This window comes from Lutzomyia longipalpis, chromosome 1 (assembly GCF_024334085.1).
Source record: "Lutzomyia longipalpis isolate SR_M1_2022 chromosome 1, ASM2433408v1".
Classification (NCBI taxonomy): domain Eukaryota; kingdom Metazoa; phylum Arthropoda; class Insecta; order Diptera; family Psychodidae; genus Lutzomyia; species Lutzomyia longipalpis.
In genome coordinates, this window is record NC_074707.1 from 11,333,790 (window position 1) to 11,351,430 (window position 17,641).

The 17,641-nt window shown below is 33.3% G+C and overlaps 3 protein-coding genes across 4 annotated transcripts in view; all 3 read left to right on the forward strand.

The window, feature by feature from the left end:
• The window catches only part of LOC129790579 (uncharacterized), a 102,453-nt gene extending 87,490 nt beyond the window's left edge, over window positions 1–14,963 (forward strand). The window contains exons 15-24 of the mRNA XM_055828146.1: window positions 1,590–1,793; window positions 1,989–2,269; window positions 2,436–2,552; window positions 2,654–2,793; window positions 4,205–4,494; window positions 6,396–6,736; window positions 6,860–7,285; window positions 8,154–8,450; window positions 9,038–9,306; window positions 9,506–14,963. Of these exons, the coding sequence (XP_055684121.1) occupies window positions 1,590–1,793; window positions 1,989–2,269; window positions 2,436–2,552; window positions 2,654–2,793; window positions 4,205–4,494; window positions 6,396–6,736; window positions 6,860–7,285; window positions 8,154–8,450; window positions 9,038–9,306; window positions 9,506–9,938 (2,798 nt within the window). The 3' untranslated portion in view covers window positions 9,939–14,963. The remainder of the gene's footprint in view (window positions 1–1,589; window positions 1,794–1,988; window positions 2,270–2,435; window positions 2,553–2,653; window positions 2,794–4,204; window positions 4,495–6,395; window positions 6,737–6,859; window positions 7,286–8,153; window positions 8,451–9,037; window positions 9,307–9,505) is intronic.
• Window positions 1–17,641, forward strand: part of LOC129790048 (solute carrier family 35 member B1 homolog) — a 766,332-nt gene that overhangs the window by 490,855 nt on the left and 257,836 nt on the right. The window lies entirely within an intron of this gene.
• Window positions 1–17,641, forward strand: part of LOC129790119 (T-cell leukemia homeobox protein 3) — a 442,143-nt gene that overhangs the window by 166,666 nt on the left and 257,836 nt on the right. The window lies entirely within an intron of this gene.

Here is a 17,641-nt window from a genome sequence, read left to right on the forward strand (position 1 = left end):
TCATTCTTACTATTCTTTTATCATTAAAACTTTCCTGAAAATACACACTGGAGGCAAAAAAAAATTAAAACTACACATAGAGTGGTGAACGGACGAATATAATTTTGAATGAATGAATGAATAATGTTTTATTAATAAGAAGACCAAGAGCTGGGAAATAATACTAAAAGTTTATTCAAGAAACTATGAGAAATATACGCCTTCTTTCACAAAGTTCATGCGAAATAGGAAGAAAGTTTAGCAGGACATGCATATAGTATCTATTATAAAGTAGATAATATAGGTATGAAGCATACTTCAATCTTTGGGGTAGCTTCACACAAATAATAGCAACTAAAACAGGAGCAATGTTGCACAAGTCATCATGTGGAGACGAAGATGATTTAGGAAGAAGATTAAGCTATATATATAGCCATCATAAGGAAATTGCAAAATCTCAAATTATTAACAGTCAACAAACTCATCTCCTTCCCAAACTATATATTGTACACATGGATGGTACATAAATAATAATGCAATATATTGTGGAGTAAATATCTACATAACAATATCCCAATAAGTCACTTAATAATCATGCATAATTCATTATGTTTATAGATTTCTAAAATATAATCAATAATATATAGAATTTTCAAAGTGCACGACATACATATAGCAAGAAATTAATATGCTGACTATCATGCAAAGCAGCTGATTAATATGGTTTGTTTTTTTTTTTTGGGAAAAAAATCATAAAAAGCCTTTCTCCATGATAGGAATTTTCATAGCACCATCGTCAATCCATTCACCGCGCGTATCATCCACAAATCTTACACGAGAGTGCAGTGGAATTTGTTGAGAGGAGCAAGAAAAGAGATCAGTGTGGAGTGTTCTGTGAGAAGCACATCGTAAAATGAGAGCTATCGGTGTAATTTCCATTGCACGCAGTTTTATTGTGTTGATAGTTGCTAATAATGTAATTTCCACATCAATTCCGACTACGGACACCACTCTCAATGATCAGGAAGTGGAAACAACAACAATTCCAACGTATACAACTGAAGATGATGATTTTGGTAAATATTTCACACAAAAAAATTTTTAAAAAAAAAATTGCATATCTTTATACCTTACCAACACGGTAGAAGTATTTGAGGAAAAGTTTCTGTCTTTTTTACATATTTTCTCTCGATTAAATTAAAAAAAAAAACTGTGTACATAGAACAGTCTTATCTCTCATGTGGTACACAAATAGTGTGTAGTACATGGTGATGAACGCGAAAAGCATACATATACCGCATATTAAACATTTTATATATCTTTTTCTTGTGTGGTAAAATATTTTTGGAGTGGAGAAAAGCAAGACGATATAGAATTTTGATTCACATGCTTGTGCTTGCAATTTTTCGCCAAGAATTGCCCCAAGGGATTTCACTATGCTGTTTATCTAATAATGTACGAGGGATTCTTGTTATACATAAAATGTAGTATGTACATGTATAGTTCACTCTTTATCGCCACAGTGAAGAGTTGAAGACATCCCCATTTACGGGGGATGCCTTTGGATGGATGGAGAAATTAATGAGGGGTATTTTCTGTTAATTGTTCAGTTCCAAGCAAACCACTCAATTTGACGGTGCTGGAGGTCACTTCGACGACGATAAAATTGTCCTGGCGTATCCCGGAACACACAAATGGTGCCATTACCGGCTACCAAGTGTACTATGAACACTCCAATCAAACATTCTCGGGTCCCATCCTCAGGGTGGACTCCTCAACCAGTTCCTACATTCAATATGTTCTTCCCAATTTGAGTAAGTTCACGGGCATTGTGTGTGGTCACAATCCTCTAAATTTTTACCACCCATCCCATGTGAATAAAATATATATGTGTGTGGACATGGTATAAAGTTTGGGGGTGAAGCTTTGGTGGATTGTTTGCTAAATGGCTTTTGGAGGTGTTTGTGTTGAGGATGAAAGTCTTAAATGTTAATCAAATCAATTTCCAGAGCCGTTCACCGAGTATAAAATATACGTACAGGCTCTAACGTGGAAGCATATAGGAAATAGATCGGATATTGTGACGCAGAGAACGGATATTAGTGGACCCAGTCCACCGGAAGTCGTGAATCTCACGTGTCTAGCCCAAAACGTGATATTTCTTCATTGGAAACGACCACTGGAATACCATCATTCAATTGATTGGTACATCATTAGCTATAGGGCACTGGATGAGGCTGATTTTGAGGAGTTTACCATCAATTCAACAGCACACGTAACTGAATCATCGGTATGTGTGTCTTTTTTTTTCCTCTCCATGCTCTCCTGCCTTTTAATAAAAAGAAAAAGTCTCGAGAACTAACATATATACTTTGAGCAAATGAAGATAGCCCCAAAGTTTCTCCTTTAATTTAATTAAGTATATCAATACCATACATCCCTCCTCAAATTTACAGATGAAGCTGCCAAATTTACCCACAAATAAAATTTATGAGATTAAAGTACGAGCTGCCTCTGTGAGTGCAATCAATCCTCGCAATACCATCAAAGGAGGATATTCTGATCCCAAACGGGTTAGTACTTTTTTTTCTTTATTTGAGAAGGATTCAGTAGAATAAATATTATTGCTGCAGAAATTGATTTTTTTCCTGAATTTACTTTCTTTCAACAACAGATTCATCTACAACCGGGCTGTGAAAAAATGCAACCACTCCCGAGACAAGTAACAAATAATTACAATTTTGTTATCACAATTGCAATAGTTTTCTGCTGCTTCATATTCTTTTTGACTGTCGTGGCACTCGTGCTGTGGAGGTAAAGTTATTATCTTCTAAGTCTCGCACATTCCTTTTGCCATACAATAAAGGCTATCTTAATGACATACCCCCCTTGTCATCCGTATATATATAAAACACACCTCAAAGAGACAGAGAGAAAAGAAAATAGGAAATGTAGACGGATATTGTACAATTTCATTGAATATGTGAGATACTGTGAGGAAACTTTCGAACTACAGTTACTATGAAAAATCTCTATGATTTTCCTTTGATAGAGCATTCTTTTGATTTATTTCAACTTTGGAAAATCCTTTCTTGAAAATTTTAATGTTTGAAAAAATATATTCAACGTCAAGTCAAAAGATTCAAATTTAATTCTAAAGATATCTTTAAGGTTGAATTTTTCCAGAGAAAAAGACAACACTGCTATATAATAAGGTTTTTATCGTGAACGTCAATATTTCTACAATACTGCTGATCTTTTGAAATGAATTTCTTTATTTTAATTATAAACAAATATTTGATTTTATTGTTATGGGAGAGAATGGGTTTTTGTTATATTTCTTGTGAAATTGCTACTGTGCAGCTGAAAAGACGGAGTATACTGGTGGAAAATCCACAACCAATTCTCTCTTTTGTGTGATAGCAAAGAAATGAATAGAAAGCACATACATACTTCCCACAGTGTCTCATTTCTCCCCAACTGCAATCTTTCAATTTATCATTACACATATTTGAATTGTAAAAGGAGGGGAAAATTAATCTGTCTGCTGTGGTATCTTTATTAAAAATTTATCAGTTGAGATAAGATTCAATTAAATGTAATTTCCCCCTTCATGGGGTTCACTTAAACTTTTTTTTGTCCTCCTTCGCGATAAATAGCATTAGAGACAATGTTTTTAACGATGGTTGTCATGTTTAATTAGTCTGCTGCGTGGCGTCCAATGGTGTGTGCTTAAATTAAAATTTTGTTGTCACAAACATTTTTTTTTGAGTGGGAAAATTTTCCCATTGTGTTTTGGGCCATGATGGGTAGAGAGAAACTTTTTTGACATCGCGGCGGGTGCGAAAACTTTCCTTTTTGCACCGAAATTTATATATTGAGGGGGAAAAGGCTACATTTTACGCAATATACAAAGTATTTGTCCAATGAAGTTTTTTTTTTGTGCCACACTGTGGGATAAAATGCGTAAATAATGTCGAAGCGAAAGAGCATAAAGAGAACAAATTGGTTTACGTAAGTGCAAAGACGCGATTCTGCGGAGGGATTTTTTTTTGAGGAGCGATGGAGGATGGAAAATGAATGCGTGGGGAGTCGATTTGAAAAAGATTGCTGTTGGAGAGCTTTTGTAGTTGTTGTTGTTGATTGTTTATCTGAATTGTGTATACGCGGCCTTAAGGATTAAAAAAGGACTTTTTTTTTAAATAATCGGGATTATTCCTTTTAGAAAATGCTTCCATGCCGCATACTACTATCTGGATGATCCTCCATGTCAGGGGCAGACGGCGCTTTTAATCGACTGGGAGGCGCCAGTTGAGGTGGGTGGTGAGGTGAGGACTGTGGTGCCAGTGAATGAGTTTGCCAAGCATGTGGCAGAATTGCACGCAGACGGTGATATAGGGTTTAGCAAAGAGTACGAGTCAATTCAGAATGAATCGATAATGGACGAGTTTCCGTCTGAACATTCACAGCATCCGGAGAATAAAGGGAAAAATCGCTACTTAAATATTATTGCCTGTAAGTTGTGTACTTTTTTCACCCCAAATACATCATCCGTCCCTTATGTAAGGGGTTGATGGGTTGGGTACCCAAAAGTAATCAGATTATTGTCTTAAATTTTTTATTTTATGAATTTTATCCATATTGTGTGTCATAAAGATGATAGTTTATGATCTTTTAGTATACAGAATTTGTAAAATAATCTTACAATTTGCTTAAACTTCCAGCGACGATTTGATTTAATTTTTTTTTATTATTATCACTCAACTCTAGCTAAAATAAAAATGCAAAGATAAATATATATAAACTGCAAAGATAAAAATTAAATATAGCATGGATGGAACAGTATAAAGCGAAAGAACGGTAAGTAAAACTTACGGGCTGTGATTCTTTCTTTGTCAGTGAAATGTGAAATTGACGGAAAATTGGGGATAGGCAAATTTTGAGGAAGGCTTTCTCGCGTACCGAATCACAGCCAACGCCCACGATTAAGGCTTTTCACATAATTTCTTCGCGTTGGCTGTGATTCGATACGCGAGAAAGCCTTCCTCAAAATTTGCCCATCCTTAATTTTCCGTCAATTTCACATTTCACTGACAAAGAAAGAATCACAGCCCGTAAGTTTTACTTACCGTTCTTTCGCTTTATACTGTTCCATCCATGCTATATTTAATTTTTATCTTTGCAGTTTATATATATTTATCTTTGCATTTTTATATGTATATATAATGTATATATCTATGCATTTATATATATTTTACTTTACATTTATATGGGTATATATAAAACGCCCCGCTTCGCGGGGCATTGGTCTTATGCAACTCAAGATATGACATGTAAACTTTAAAACGCGATATCTCCGGAACGGCTACATAGATTTTCTTCATTTTTGGCATGGTGATAGATACTATAGTCAACTATAACATATCAAAATTTGAAGCAATTCTATAAAGCGGTGCTCGAGATATTCATCGAAAACTCATCGAAAATTTTGTTTTCGATTTTAGCGCCACTTGCGGTCATTTTTTGAACTTTCAATGTTCCGAGCAGTTGTAGGGCTCATTAATATCTTTCATTTGAGCCCGAGTTGATCAAAATCGGTCAAGCCGTTCTCGAGTTATGGCCGATTTTCGATGTAAAATTGTGGCGGCCATATTGGCTAAACGGCTTGGCCGATTTTCGAAAATGAGGTATCGTTGGAAAGGTCTTGATGGCCCCTACAACATATCAAAATTTCAGATCTCTAGCCATAATAGTGACTGAGATATAGCGAAAACAAAATTTTGAGGTTATTCAAAATGGCGGACGCGGGGGTGGGGGGTTGGATTTGACTTCATAATCGGATGTCTTCCACCTGATATATGAACTTTGCCGTTGACCGCAAGTTTCTATCTATTACCGTTCTCTCGCAATTTAGCGTTATACTCCGGCCGGCCGGCCGGACGGCCGGACCAATTTTTGGCGCATACGTTTTTTGGAATGTGGGGACCCTAATTCGTGCTCATCCCAAGTTTGAGCCCGATCTGACGACTTTGCATTTTAGAGTGTACACAGAAGCTGTGCTTCTTTTAAGAAAGAATCACAGCTAAAATGTGCTTCTTTTAAGAAAGAATCACAGCTAAAAAAAATAAATAAAAAGTTTCACACAACAAAAAGTTATGAAATAAAAGCCTTTTCTGGTTATTTTTGGGTAAGAACTTTTGCCCTCCCCCTCCCAATACATTTCTGTAAATTTTTCTTTATTATTTTCCTCAAACTTTTTCTCTTGTGCACGGAACTAATTTTCTTTCTTTCGCCTCCACACGTCTCCCCCCACTCAAATCCATAAAGTTTTGGAGACAATTGATGGAGAGGAAGGAAAAAAAAGTTGGTTCATTGTGTGTATTTCTTTCTGACTTATGATGTGTGTCGCATTTCAGATGACCACAGTAGGGTACATTTGCACCCAACTCCAGGACAAAAGAAGTCAATCGATTATATCAATGCGAACTTTATAGACGGCTACCACAAATCAAGGGCCTTCATCGGCACCCAGGGCCCATTGCCTGGTACATTCGATTGCTTTTGGCGAATGATATGGGAACAAAGAGTAGCTATTATAGTTATGATAACAAATTTAGTGGAGCGTGGTAGACGCAAATGTGATATGTATTGGCCAAAGGATGGAACAGAGACATATGGCGTGATACAAGTGAAACTTCTTCAGGAGGACGTTATGGCGACATATACAGTTAGGACGTTTCAAATTAAACATCTCAAAGTGAGTTGATTCTTCCCATCTTGGGCCGTCGTAATTGGTTTTCATTGCTCTCTGGCACTTTTCTAACATTATTGCCATTTTTTTCTCTCTTTCCTTTGTGTGCGCCTCTGTCCTTTCAAGCAGTTGAAGAGAAAAAAGCAGGGATCCATTGAGAAAATTGTCTATCAGTATCACTACACAAATTGGCCAGATCATGGTACACCCGATCACCCATTGCCAGTGCTGAATTTTGTGAAGAAATCCTCAGCTGCAAATCCACAGGATGCTGGCCCCATTGTTGTGCACTGCAGTGCTGGTGTGGGGAGAACTGGTACATACATTGTCCTCGATGCCATGCTACGACAAATTGAGCACAAAGGCGTCCTCAATGTGTTCAGCTTCTTGCGGCATATTCGTGGCCAGAGGAATTTTCTGGTGCAGACAGAGGAGCAGTACATCTTCATTCATGATGCCCTCGTTGAGGCTATTGGGAGTGGTGAGACGAACATTCGACCGGACCAACTAATGGAACAACTCAATGATTACAATTTCCAAGTAGCACAATTTAAGGTGAGTCGCCCCCATACATATAGGTACGCTCTAACTTTTCCATAAATATAGTAAAACTCATACTTTTTTTTGTACGTGTTGATGATTGAATTCCATGGTGTTACAAATTACTCACTCATTTAAATCACAAGTGCGTGTGTGATCAACATTTCTTGGAGCAATTTTCCTTTACGACCATCTCATTCCCAACACAAATCTACATGATTTCTTCATTATGAATTTCTCACTACTGTTCTGCTTATTATAGTCTCTCTCCTCTTCCTCTTCTTATATACGTTTGTACATTTTCTATATGAGTCTCTTTGGTGCTGAATATTGAATTACTGACCTATTTCACGGTAGCTCTTTGTAATTTGATATTGTTGGGAAGGATATGGCGTTTGGAAAATTCTATATATTTTCCATGTTATATATATTTTGAAATAAAACAAAAAATATATATTTTCCCCCAAAATTTTGTGTTGAAGAATTTTACCGCAAATTTATATTTTTTTTTAAAGACCATTCCGCGGAAAAGAATAACAATATGATATTTTCAATTCAAAAGAAGATGAAAAAAAGGAAAGAAAAGTATATTTAATTAGCAGTGATATAAAGTTCTAACAAAAGGGGTGATTTAATACCTCGGGAGAAATTTTCTTTTTAATGAGACACTTGAAAAATGATATCCGTATTATAGTTTTCCATCTTTGTGCACAATGAATTTTCCTTTTGAAATGTGAATTTCAAATGAATTTTCTTCATCATCATACCACCCCCGCAAGCTGCAAAATTGTGTAATCTGTGTGAACAATTGAGAATCATGAATATTTCTCATGATAAAATCTAAATATTCAATTTAGTAACACCTAAATGATGATACTTGCAGCTAATAACGTCCTTTCAACCAAAAGATGTGAATATTGCATCCGCTATAAAGGCAGCAAATTCCACAAAGAATAGAAGTGGGTTGCTGCCACTGGAGGGTAGTCGTGTGCATCTGACACCCAAGCCAGGGGTTGATGGGAGTGACTATATTAATGCTACGTGGTTCCATGGATTCCGACGATTACGTGACTTCATCGTAACACAGCATCCCCTGACATCAACCATTCGAGACTTCTGGCAAATGATCTGGGATCACAACGCACAAACAATAGTATTACTATCCTCAATTGATGATACGGTGAGTTATAATTTCATTTTATATTTATCTCAAACTAATATTATTCTCGTTACGCCACCTTATTTGCATTTATCTTTAAATCTACATGCATAAAGTACATTAAAATCTGTCATTTTTATAATTAATGGATGTGCGGGAACGTGCAAAAATTTATGCATAGTCCAATCTGTAAAATATGCGCTAACATCGAATAGTAAATGTGACATGTTATTAAAACTGATAGAAAATTTCTCTACGGTATTCCCTATAATGCTAATGTATTTTCCTATGTTTTTTAAATGAGTTTCCTAATTATGTATAATTAAAATAGCATCCCACAATCCACTTTTGAGGTCTCGAGAGAACACACTTGTTGAAAAAATAAAGATTCAAAAGCTCTTGTTTTGATAGAGCTTAACCAGTTTAGATATAGATTAGATACATTGAAATTCATGATTATCATTCATTTATGTTCCACATTATATGCATTGAATGAAGCTAAATAGAATAAATTTGAACATAAAATGACCAAATTGACCAAATCGACAATATTTATTGAAATTGTGATAAAATGTAGTTGCACATCAACATTTTCCCCTCTTTTGCAGAACTTTCCACAATTTTGGCCCAATGAGGATGATTCAATTGAAACTGATAGTTATCGTGTTAAATTCTTGTCCGAGCACAATTGCAACGATTATATTAATCGTGAATTTGTGATGCAGTCTATACAAGACGATTACGAGCTCAACACCAAAATGCTCCACTGCCCCACGTGGCCGGACCTAATGACCCCCACTGGGATTTTCGATTTTATAGTGAAAGTGCACGAGAGAGGCTCAGAGTACCGAAATGGACCGATAGTTGTTGTAGATAGGTAAATTGTTTTAAAATTTAATTAAATATAGTGTGTGAGTGTGTGGTGGTGTGTGTATGAGCCTGTGGATGGATGTTCTAAATATTTAGAATAATATATTGTATGAGCCTGTGCTGTGTTAGGGTAAAAGGTGTGGGATTAATGATAAAATTGATATTGCAATTTTGATATTCTGTTTTTTGTGATTGTATTAATGTAGATATGGTGGAGCTCAAGCAGCAATATTTTGCATTGTAACCTCTTTGGCTATGCAATTGGAGTATGATGGCACAGCAAATATCTATACGTATGCCAAATTATACCATAACAAGAGACCAGGGATTTGGACCACGGCAGAGGAAGTGAAACAAATTTACCGGATATTGACGTATCTACCGAGTGATTTGCAATTACTAAAATGCACAGCATTGAGAACGGAGTTTGAGGATGTGACAACGGCCACGCCGGATTTATATAGTAAAATATGCAGCAATGGAAATATAAGCTCAGCCCTTCATACATCCAATTCCCTGACAAATACCAACATTACAACTGTCCCCGCGTCAAATGGGAATGTTTCAAAGCCAGAAATAATAGAGGATTCCGAAGAGATGATCATACCAAATAATGATGACAACAAAACGGATGTTTAGGTGATAACCAGGAATGCACTGTTGGCACATTGTTTCCTGGATTAGTCACCATGCAGTTCCGCTGGATACTTGTCCCATGCTATTATTCTGCATTTGGGTGGATTTTGGACACCCTCCCACACACACATTGATGGCATGAGATGATTTCCATGAGGTCTACGCAGGAGACCAAGGTAAGAAATTCAAGTTGAATAAAAAAACAACAAAAAAACAAGAAACATACATCTACCCTTAAGGTAAACACATTTATACATAAACTACTGTAATAAAAATATTTCAATGTAATTTAGTATGATGATGAGAAGGTAAAAGAAAATAGTTTAAAAATACTCTACTTCGCAAGACTGGATTTTATACATTTTTTATATTAAAAAAGGAATTAATATAATTTGTCGAATTATCACAGTTTTAAATGTTTCCCCAGAATCACACTACATTTTATAATCAACAAAAAAAAAGTATATCAAAATTTTCCGCCCTCAGCCAGAATAGGGTGGAATTTTTAAGCTCAATTTGCAAAATTAATAGTGTGGCTTTTTTTAGGGTTTTTTTTTGCACTTTACTGATGCGTTGACCAATTTTGCATTTAAAATGAAATATTTAAATAGGTACATCACACCATATTTATTAGTTTTTTTTATAAATATTTTTTTTTATAGTTCAGCTCATAAGTTCGTTAATACTGTTGGAATGATGTAAGAAATTTTTAATTTTAATTAAACCTTATTTTATTATAAAAGATTTCTCTAAAAACAATCTTTTTAATCTTATTAAAATTAAAAAAAGAAATTCACAAGAAAAACGTAAGAGAGTGAAGAAAGAGGAAGACGGTAAAAGACAAGAAAACTTCCTTGTTTATTTTTTCTTCAAAAGTTCTAGTAAAAAAAAGAAGCAAATTCTACGAAAAGATTCTTAAAACATATAAATAGAAAATTCACAGTTATGTATTAAATCATTATATATTTCTTTGCTTGCTTACAATTACTCCGCCTTTCTTTTCCTTTTACATTTTAATGCGACTCTCCTGCATACCAATAAATGCTAATCAGTCGACCTGATTTTGTCTTTTGTCCCCAGAAGCTTTGAAAATTTGAAGGAAAAAGCTCTTCGTTTTTTTTTGTCTTCGCTTCTCAGTATTTTAATTCATGGATTTTTCAAATCTTTCGAATAGAAGACTAAAAGTTTTATAACTTTTCCAATATCCCATGTTTTGCCAAAAAGTTTTGAAGTTGATCGGCAGTTTTTTTTTGTAAAATATCTCTCATAAGAAAACTTCTACAACACGAAGTATTTAAAAAATATACATAAATCATTGAGAAATCTTCATGTCAAGAAAAATTAATGACTTCAATTGAGAAGTACATAAAATAGAAGAAAAAAATATTCAAGAATAGAAGAAAAAAAGTTAAGAAAACGAACTTATGAGCTGCCTTTCATCACTGGAACCTCCGTACAATTCCAAAAGCCATTCCTCTTTTTTTCAATTAAATTAATTATTTAAAAAAGAAAAAGAACTCAATTTGAAATGAAGGAAAATCACATAAAAAAATCAAAACGAGAAAACTGTGATAATTTGATCCTTCCCAGTAAATATAAGATAAGAAAAAATATTAAAAGGAAAAAAAATTAGGCAAACAAAATATTTTTCTTTTATGGTACGAAATATAAAATATAAATGTGATTATATATTTTAGGAATTAAGTAAAAAAAAAAAAAACAGTAAACGTATAAAAAATATTTTTAATTTATTTAAGAAAGTGTAAATTTAAAACAAATATTAAATAAATAATATAGTTTCTAAGTTATCCAAAGTAATTGTAACACAATGTAGGTGAAAAAAACGTAGTCTTAATAGCATTAAAATCTTTAAAAAATAAAGAAAAAAATGGAATGAACAATTTTGAAAAAGGAAATTGTTGTTGAATATTCACGTTAAAACATGAGAGGTAAAAAAAAACTTCTAGTTGACTACACACACATTTACTAGACGTAGTTGAAAAATACTAACTTACAAAAATTACCACAGAATTTTATTTTAACTCTTTTGCAAAAAAAAAATATATAACCAGAATGGGCCAGAGGGATTAATCAGTGGTTATAGAAATGTTGTGTATAACAGGCCCCATTGTGAAATAAAAAAAAAATAAAAAGAATCGCGTAATAACACGTAAAATGTAACTTATATAGATGATATATATACGTAAAAAAGGATTAATGTTGAAAAAGTTATAAACTAACGAGCTTTTTTTTGTAATTTTTTTTAAACCATATTTTAAGAACTCAGAAAAAAAACTTCATAGACTTTTTTTGCACACAATTTAGCAATTAACCTGTTATATATTTTTTTCACCATAAACTCTATCTGCATTTTGCATGAGACCCCACATTTCCATTTTATGCAGGGATAATGTGTGTAAATAGCGAAAAATCAACCGGTGGAACGAACATGCTGAAATAATTTACATTTTATAGTGTGGTGCAGAATGTTCTAAAGCTCATCAAAAAAAATGCAATTCTATGAGGAATTTTTCAATGTTTATCTTCTTTTTTTAATTCCTCTTTAAAAAATCTTTGCATCACATTAATTTAGTACAAAAAACTAATAATAAACAAGACTTTGGAGGAATCTTTTAGCCGAAAGGAAAATCTTTCAATATTTTCTAGAAGTTTTGTTTTAAATGTGAACCTTTAATGGAAGATTTGGGTTTATTTTCTTGGCGTTTTTCCGGTGATTAAAAGCGTAATAAGGGAGATAAGAAAAATTGGTTGGAACTTAATTGGTTGGGAGGGTTGCGAAAGTACCTTAAATAGGATCTTTTCTACTTAAACTCAATTTACACCCAAAATTGCTTATTGTACTGTATTCAGTACGCCCGAGAACTTTTTTTTTTTTTTTTTATAGCCATATTGAGCTTTTATTTTCATAATAATCAAATGAATTCAGTTAAAGAAAGAGGTTGTATTTCTTATGCGAAATTTTAAGAATTTTTGTTGAAAATTAAGCTTTCTGGACAATTAAAAAAAAAACTTCCCTAACATTCCAAAAAATTCTCTGGCGTACCTGGATAAAAAAAAATTATAAAATTTTCCGTTTAAACGGTTTTATTTTTCAAGGAAGGAATTATCTTTCAACGTTCGTCACGGTAAATTGTGTCAATTCAAGGAAATCACAAAATGTTTAGCTGCATCATTGTGATTTCCTTGCATTGATACAATTCAGTGGAAATACCGGAAAATGCATAACTCTTAACAAATTATATTTCATTTTTATTCGGAAAAGCTTAAAATGTAAAAGGAAATAAGAGAGAAGAGAGAAGATCTCCAGGAAAAATAATTATTTCTAAGGAAAAATATTTATTTTTCAATTTAAGAACATGAGCTGAGCATTCTTATTTAAAAAAAAAATCTATTTTCTACTCAATACAAAAATGTAAAAAGAAAATTTGAAGAGCTTTTAATCTCTCAACAACTTCACTCGAAATGCCTTTCAATGTAATCTTTGATAAGAGAGTTCATTTCTCTTGAAGGATTTTCCAACTGGCGATCAATAAAAGAAAAGATTTCTCTTCAACAAATTATCCGTAGTTTTTTCTTGAAGCCATTATTTGCATTTATAGAATTCTCTAAATTGATTGTATCTGCTTAAAAGTCATTTAAAACCGAAATTCAATGTACTACCTAAAACCTTTATGTTTCCGTCTTTCTCTCAATATTAATGCCTATTAATGAATCTATAATTCAATTCGACCGATTCGACCTCAATACGAGGAAAAAGGGATGACCGGGACTATTTCAGTTAAACTCTATAATAGTTTAAAATTCAGTTCTTTCTTTGAAACAATTTAGAAATTAATCAAAAAGTTGTCGCTTTAGAATTTTCAATTTTAAAAAATTCTAAATAATTTTCTGAATGAACTTTTTATTACACGAATTAACTATAAAAGCTCCGGTTTTTCCTAAATATTTTAATTTTTTATCCTTTAATTCCCTACATTGAACATCACATGCAAAGTTGAGATAAATTTATCCTACCCTGAATTACAAATTGAAATTAATTTTTGCTCCATTATCCGCTGTTTATTTGTTTTTTCTTTAGCAAAAAATGATTATAATATCCTTTTAAAATGCACAATAATGCATGTTTTAAACTCATATACAAAAATGTCACACTGTCAGGTGTGTGTTGAATGCCAAATTATATTTTAATAACGGACACATGAAATGAAAATGAAATGACACAATAAGTTATTACAGTCCGCATGATAAAATTTTCCAACTGATATACAAATTTTCTGAATATTTTCTTTTTAATAAATGAAACAAACTTTTTTCTCCTTCTGCCGTTTTTTCTATATACATATATTCTATTAGGATGAACATAAGAAAAAAAAGGAAATAGTAATCACTTTTTTTTAGATTGCTGCCATTTGTAAAATCAGGAAGAAAGTGTTGGGTGAAAAAAAAGAAGAATATTAGAAATGAAAATAATGAGAAATGATGTTATAGAAACATAAAATAAAAATTAAAAAATATAACATTGATATTATGGGTGAATATTTAAAAACAAAAAAATATAGAAGATGAAGAGAAAAAATAACTTTACTAGTCCGTTCAATATTTAAAATTATCATTAGAAGTGTGTTTGAGAAAAAAAAAGGACAAAAGTAGGAGACGAAATATGAATTATATATATATTACTTACATTCAAAATGTGAAATGTAAAAAAAGAATAAATTAAAAAAAAAACATAATAAGATGAAAAACTTTTAGAGAAAAAAAAAGCCGTAGTTGCGAATATTTTTAAGTTAAAAGGAGAAAATAAAAGAGAAAATTTGAAAATGTAAGAAACAGAAATGAAAGTAGATATGTGTAACAGATCTTATATTTTACGCAAAAAAAGGAGGAAAATATGAATGGAAAGGATGTGGAGGGTTTTGAGGAGGAGTACAAGTGCAATGTGTATGACTTGTGCTGAAAGAGAGAAAACATCCCTATAAAATATACAAAGCACTATACTTTGCTTTATTTATGAGTTTGAATTAGTTCTCCAGAGCAACTTTTTCCTCTTCTTCTCCCGTCAAAGGCGACGAACTGTTTGCTCAACACTGGAAAACTGTCCGGAAAATTCTATAAATGAATCAAAGGGAAATTGCATTTCATTGCCTGGAACCATAACAAGATACTACAAGGTAAATGGAATTACGTGGATTTCATTGAGTAGTGGAAAGTGCTGCGGTGGTGTGATGGGGTAGATTGGGGGTGTGGATGGGTGGTAGTGACTTTAATTTGGGCAAAAGGGACACGAGAAAATATCCCAAGAGCAGACATACCGTAACATTCTTGCAAATCCCACAAAGGAGCTTCCACTCTAAAAGGTGAGTATACATTCATACCTACATGTACATACATAGCATAGAGAAAGCAAAAAGGAAAAAGGGATGAAAAAGTTTGCATCCCCTCACGCCCGCTCATTGAATAACCATAAAATTCGACGAGAATGGAATACATGAGAGAAATACCCCATTTTTGCATCTGCATAATTTTTCCTCACTGTACTTTCTCGTCGCGGAGTTTGAATTTGCATAATATTACTTTGAATGTGCAAGAAGGGACCGTCCCTATATAAAGAGTTGCCACGAAAGTCCGTGACCTGTTGCAGTGAATATCTCTGCACAGCACAAAAAACTTCATCTCTTATGCTCAAAGTTAGGTGCAGCAGTTTAAACTTAAACTAAACGATGAAGTTCTTGTAAGAAAACAATATTAATTAAATTCATGAATGAAAAAAAATCCAGTTGAACACTACCCCTGTATAATTGATTTGCAAAACTTTTCTATTTTTTTAAATCAATATAAAAAATCTCTAAAGAATAATTTGTATTGAAACACAGTGGGGGGAGGCGTCTTATTCAAGTGTGTAGAGGGTGTTATTCGAGTTGAAGAAAATTAATTCTTCACAGCACGCCCCACCCTGAAGGAGGAGATAAGAAATTCTAAATTAAAGAATTTTAATTTTCAATTTGGAAACTTTTTCATTTAAAATGTTATTTTGATCTATTTTCACTGTAAAGCAGTTTTCTCAGCTTTCCCAACTACCTCTTTTTTTCCGAATATAACTCTAACAAGTCTCTAGCATTTATTGAAAATTGCTTTCTGATCTATTGAATAATTTTTCTATTTATTTTTCCTCTTAAGAAAATAAAATTTTTTAGAGGAAAAAGAACAATTTTCTTTCACAGAAGATGATTTTTACTTCACAGATTTTTCAATTCTATACTTAAGATCTTGTTTTGTAGAAATTATTTTCAAGATTATCATCGAAAAGGTAAGTTTTTTAATAAGACATAGAAGAATAACCGTTTCACATTTGAACTTATTCGCCACAAAACACACAAGAGAATCATAAAAGAATAAAAAATAGCAAAAAAAAAAGCTTACAATTTTCCACCGGAATCACATAGAAAAAAAAAGACCGGCAAAGATTTCAAACAAAATGCAAAAATATGCGATATCATTGCCCATTTTGTCCCATAAAATGTTTCAAAACATTTTATTTAGCAACTTTTGACTTTTTTTTTTGCAATTCCTTTATTTGACGCATCTTTTTGAATGTTTAACATTTATTTTAATAGCTGTTGACGTTTCTTTTCTGACGTTTGACATTTGAGCTCCGGTGGCCGAGAGGGTTTAAGCACGACTCTTGGTCATACCTCCCCGGAGTAGAGGGTTCGAATCCCCCTGCGGTTTTTTCGCCGTTCATGGCCCGTGCTTCCTATCCTCTCTTTCCTTTCCATTCCACAGTTCATCCTTTCCTGCTCCAACGCACGTTTGAGTTACTTTGAGGCGGAGCATAACTGCAGCACCATCTATCTGGCGAAAGATGCAACTATAGTGATCGAGTGCCCTGAACTGTCTCCCGGTGGCTATAAAAGATCGATTGTCAGCGGACTGCATCTAAGTTGTGAAATCCTCCTCCAGTTGCCGGACCTCTGCCGCAGACGGGATAATCTACATCCCCCCCGCAGCCAACACAGTCTACACTACAGACTCCGGTGCGGTGTATCCATTCCAGAGATGATCTACGCGCCCACTCTTACATCATACATCGCAAATTGAATTTGTAGATTAAAAAATGTATAGGGAAAATGTGTAATCAAAAATGGAATGTGAATAAACCAATTATTATTATTATTATTATATTTCCTTTTTATGTTTGACATTTATTTTAACGTTGGACACTTCTTTACGAGCTTTACTATGTATTACAACATTTAAAAATCTCCTTATTTTCGTGTAGTTTTTAGTTTAGAATAAAATCTGTTTAACTTCTACAGATATTCACGTCCTACTGGAATTTTTACGGTGGTTTAGCCACTCAAATACTTTCTCTCTAATAATGTAAACAATGACGTCACTATTGTGGTTTTCATCCCTTTAAATTCTTGAGATATTCATACAAATATTTCATCGATGATTTTTATGTTTCATGCATTCCGCGGTAAAAAGATAGAAAGAAAAAACACTCACCTTATCTTAAGCCTTTTTCCAACCTCGTTCCTTGTAGTCTGCTGTTCAAATCTCAGCAGTTTTCTAGACTAAACCTAAACCTAAAATCTCTTTCAACATTTTATCGTTGTCTCTGCACTCCAATCAAAAATAATCTAATCTTTAAATTTCTGACCAAAATTTTCACTTGGAATCTG